General features: G+C 41.1%; 1 protein-coding gene across 8 annotated transcripts in view; it reads left to right on the top strand.

Annotated features, from left to right (window-relative positions):
• The first annotated feature begins 2,997 nt into the window (after positions 1-2,997).
• Positions 2,998-5,115, top strand: part of slmapa (sarcolemma associated protein a) — a 41,005-nt gene continuing 38,887 nt past the window's right edge. For 2 of the 8 annotated variants that reach the window (XM_054785673.1, XM_054785674.1), the window contains exon 1: positions 2,999-4,747. In XM_054785673.1, coding sequence (XP_054641648.1) covers positions 4,550-4,747 — 198 coding nt within the window. In that variant the 5' untranslated portion in view covers positions 2,999-4,549. Of the gene's footprint in view, positions 4,748-5,115 lie in introns of all 8 variants that reach the window. The other 6 variants (XM_054785675.1, XM_054785681.1, XM_054785680.1 and 3 more) reach the window with 6 other exon arrangements.

The following is a 5,115-nucleotide window of genomic DNA, read 5'->3' as shown; positions in this document are numbered from 1 at the left end:
TGTATGCATGTATATGGCCTACATGTAGATGTCAATGAAAACCTGAGCAGCAGTATGCAAGAAACGTTTTCCTTCTTTATTTGAGTTTTTTCCTTCCTTACAGTGTTACCAACGCTTAACCATCAACATACAAAATAATAAAACCTATATTATATGGATAACTGGAAGTATTGAAACAATGCAACATTTACAGTATTTCAGTAATGGTATTGTTGATGGTATTTGATAGCCTATTAGCCTAAATCGTCATCATCACTGTTCTTGTCATAAATTTAACTAATCACCCAGAGAAACAAATTAGCTTTAAGCTGAAGTGTATATATGTGGGAGTCCCACACGATATACACTTTGTGAGTCTAGTCCACTGTCCTGTTACGAGTGTTATAAATATACAACATTTTTGTCACACATGCCTGTGTTTGTTTTTGAGGAACTTTAAAAATGACAAATGTGGTCTTTTGGACGGTCTAGCAGCGCAATTAATAGTTGAGCAGTGTGCCGAGAGCATCTTTACAGTGCAATGTTTCTGGATTCTGCTCACCATCATGGCGGCCGATCTAGCGCAAGGCATACTACGGAAGTGGTTGCTGAGCTAAGGACTCTTTAATTCTGGTGTCCTTGTTGGAGACAGCCGAGCGTGGGAGTGACGTATGATAGCAACACGTCATCACGTACGGGCGCTGAGTCGTATTTAAAACACAACACTGGCGCTCGGACAAGCCAAAGTAAACAAGGAACGCTTAGCGATTAAGAATATAAAGCACTCTCATGCATTTTATAGTAAGGAACACGTTTTAGGTTTTAAATAAAGACGTCTTCCACCAAACCCTCGATTTTTGTCGATTCCGGTGAAAAGTCAGCTTCTTAATCGAGGAAAAGGCTTCTTGAGACGTCATCTGTACTTCTGTGAAGATGGTGTCGGACGTTTCGCTCCTCATCCGAAGAGCTTCGTCAGCGAACTAATAAGTGCTGGTAGCCTCGGCCTTAATGTTGCGTTCATGAGCAGGACGAGGTTTAAATAGTTTTACGTTTATGGGGAGTAAAAGCATATAAATCATAACAGAAAGCATTATTGTCAATTATTTAGAGTTAAAATGAACATAAAAATCAATAATCTTAGGAATAATCTTAAGATTTTTACGACGGATTTGAGTTGTTTCTCTTCATACCCTGAACTGTGTTAATCAGGCACAACATCCAATTACCTAAACGTCATTGCGACTCAAGCACAATCAAGTAAATCAGCTTTTTCAAAATCCTTTAATAATGGGGGGTGCAGGCCAAGGATAAAGAAGAAATAGGGTGTTCACAGAGGCATATGGCACATACTGTGCGTATTTACTAAATATCACTAAACCTATACTTAATAATACTTGTATATACAAAATAAATGTCTCACAAGACCTGCTAGATGTCTGATTTTTTTGTGAATGTGTTAATATTTACTAAAATGATGATTTAAGTGTTGAGGCAAGTTGTAGTGGTGAAATAAAAATGTGTTTATGTGTGCATATTCCATTGTATTTGTGTATAATATTGTATGGGTGTTAGGTCAGGCATTAGCTATTAAAATAAGATTATATAACCAAGCCACCTATTGCCATGTTCACATTAATACTTGAAATGTCCTCCACAAGAGCTTGGTGACTTCATGAAATACAATGATGAGTAGAAGTGTCTCTTGGGGGGGGGTATCCTTCCATTCTTACTGTGATGTATTCCCAGCCAGCATTGATTTGATCTCAGCTTCCAACAGACACATTTCTTGACTTCTAAGTAGAATTTGATCCCCCCTCCTAACTTCCCGCCTCTAAATCAACTCACCAGTGGCAATACCTTACAATGAAACTGTGAAATATTTCAACCGAGTGTTACATTTGCAGCATATCAATTAAAACTGATGTGTTTTCCTGCCACTGTTGTCAAGTATTTGCTCGTGGGGCCCTGCTGGATTAGTTTGTGGTAGGTTAGACCTGCTCTATGTTCAGTTCAAAGCAATAATAACATCATCATATCCTCACCTTACGTGAAGCCAACTATATTGAGCATATTTAAGCACTGGAGAGGATGGCTTGTATAGTACGGTATAAAACAAGCTCACGCATAGAAAAAAATATTGTTTAAAGTTGTGCCTTATTGTCAACAAGTAAATTATTGCTTCCAGATTTTAAGACAGGAAAAGGACTGTCTTAGCAACATGTTTATTTTTGCTGTTTAATAATTATAAAACACTCTTGCAGGTGTGGACATTCTTGTTGGTAATGTCATACGATTAAGACTTCCATTGCAGGAGACTGTAACAGTAGTTATTATTGCATGAATTACAATAAAAATAGTGTGGAATTGGGAATGCTGGTGATCAATATTTGTCGTTTAAAACTCTGTATTTGCATTTTAAAGCAACATTTAGCAATTGCGCAATGAAAGCTAATAAGCTACCAGTAGAGTGCAGATTTATTCAAACTATATATATTTTAGGTAAAAAAAGAATAGTTTTAAATGCTTATGAAGATCACTATTTTCAGTGTTTTATTGCTATTTTAAGTTAACCATCTTAATTGCGTTTTTTAATTTTATAAGACTGTATCTGCTTGTATGTATATATTACACCAAAATATTATTACATACTGTGTATACTGTGTTAGTATTTCTAATGTTCATCTTTTGTGGCGTGTGTAAAGGATATTGGATTGTCATTACCCATAAATTGTTTTTAAATATTGTCATAATATACTTTTAATTTTACAGCGTTCTTTTAGCTAAAAATGCATAGTGTGTGTACAATATGTAAATCTAGTGTGAGTTGATGAGCTCAGCAGCAGTAGCAGCCAGTGACGCTGATGTCATCCGGTCCCTGAACTCATAAGTGATGGAAATTTCAGCTCTTTTAAGAAAGTCGCTTCTTTTGGCTCGGCTTCCAAAAGACAACCAACTCTTTCGGTTCCCAAATGGTTCCTCTGAATTTTTTGTCGCTAAAATGGATTTATTGTCAAGTGAATTTTAAATGTAAAATATAATTTATGCCCCACCCCCGGGTAACGTGTTTTGTGTAGTGTTCTGTGAAGTGTTCTTTCAAAGACTTGAAAGACTTCACTTCAAATAGCCTAAAAACCGGATTGTTCGCGAATAACCCATCGATAGAACGCACTGCCAGTCGGCTCTCTCTGGTTACACTATGGCCGCCTCGACTCGCCGAGGAGGACAACTTCTACATTCCGACCAGGAAACTGTACCAAGGCGACGGCAATAAGTTGCATTAAACGCGACCTGGAGCCAGGGAGACGATGACAGCGCAGTCTGTGGCCTGTGCTGAGGATTTTTCCTGGATCTGAATGAAGAATTGATGTGATGCATGAGGAGCCAAGAAGAAACTCCCCTGCTTTATTTTTCCGCGTCTGTTTCTGCGCGGACTGTCACTTAGCCGGCTAGCTGCGAGCTAAGGCAGTTTACCCAGCCTCCTTCGGGCTAACGCGCCGTAGTAGCGAAAAGACGGGGCTAGCTCCTTACTTCTTTTTGCTCTGGAAGACAAAGATGGTATTTCGCTCCCACATGGTAAGCGAACTGGTAGAGAAGGGTGCGGAGAGAACGTTCAAAGGCCCCGGTGATAAGTTTGCGAGCAGTCATTAGCCTAGCCTAGCGTAGCCTAGCTTAGTTTAGCTTGCTTGGTTCAGCGCCAGAGAGCGAACTAGCCAATTAGCATTGTAGTTGCACAAGGAGGGCTGCTAATCCACAAATCAGCCCGACTGAGTGTTTTCACGCCCTGCATTAGCAAGGGTTAGTCATCGGAACCAAGGGGGGTTTAACCCCTCTACTTAGCAAACCTTAATTGGTTGTGAAGGGTCGTTCTGTAACTCGTGCTTTGGTTCCTTGCTATGAGCGATATGTTATTTTTTTTTTTATTACAGAGGTAGTGCTAACATTTAATTGCAAATCTTCGCTGCTGTCAGATCGTGTAGGATAGGAAATAGTTAGCAACACCAGCGTGTGTGTTTGTGTGCATTCACTGGGGTGGTGTCTCCTGTTAGCTTTGCTGCAAACACTGCAAGGATGGACGCAATATTTCACTGAAGGTGGACATTCTATTGACTTTCCTGGACTGGTGGCCAGTTTGAACAGCAGACAGATTTAGTGGTGAGAGCCACACTAAGGGCTAAAAGATCACATTAGTAGTCGCTTCCCCCCCCCTCCACACCTCCCCTGCAGTAGTACTGGAATAGTTTGATGGACGTGGGGGGCTGTTTGCCAGACTGTCCCTTCTATAGTCAGTCATGTATGTCTTGACACATGGCCCCCTCGCCTGTACATAGTGCCTGCTGTTGGAACCAAGTGTGGTTCTGTTGGTGGACGTCTCTTTTACAAACACAAGACAATGTTTATTAGTTAGTGCCTATCCAAAGACTACATTGGAGAATAACCACACTGCCTACACACAGGCAGGCCACAAATACTGTTGATTATTCATTGGGGATTGAACGTGACGCCTGCCACTCTGGATCAAGAAAACCTTTCCCACGTGTCCGGTTGGAGTAACACTCTCAAGCCAAAATCAATGCCTTCAGCGCTGGCCGTGTTTGCCTGCCGACCCAACTCGCACCCATTCCAGGAGAGGCATGTGTACCTGGATGAGCCCGTCAAGATCGGCAGGTCGGTGGCTCGGTGTCGCCCGGCCCAGAACAATGCCACCTTTGACTGCAAGGTGCTGTCCAGGAATCACGCACTGGTTTGGTTCGACCACAAAACCAGCAAGGTAAGACCAGATGATGACCACCTACTACCTTTTGTGCCATTGCTCTCTGATTCCCTATTATTTTATAAGCTCTGCTTCTTCCTGCTCCTTTTTGGACGTGTTAAAGTGAATTGTGGATATGTGATGTATTTCAATGCAACATTGTATGCATGCTTGAAATAAATAAAACAAAAATAAATACGTTGGATAAGTCCCCATTTCCATCTGACCAATCAAACCACAACTCGGAGGAAAACCTATTAGATTTACATTAAAACGAACAAAGCACGTCGAGAGTGAAAGCACCCTTACACGCAGGACCCTTTGCCCAAAATGCTGCTCTCGGCAATCCTTCACGACAGCCTGTTTGGGCTGTAAGTCCACAAAAG

This window comes from Dunckerocampus dactyliophorus, chromosome 8, assembly GCF_027744805.1.
Source record: "Dunckerocampus dactyliophorus isolate RoL2022-P2 chromosome 8, RoL_Ddac_1.1, whole genome shotgun sequence".
Classification (NCBI taxonomy): Eukaryota; Metazoa; Chordata; class Actinopteri; order Syngnathiformes; family Syngnathidae; genus Dunckerocampus; species Dunckerocampus dactyliophorus.
This window is presented reverse-complemented; position numbering and strand designations above follow the sequence as displayed.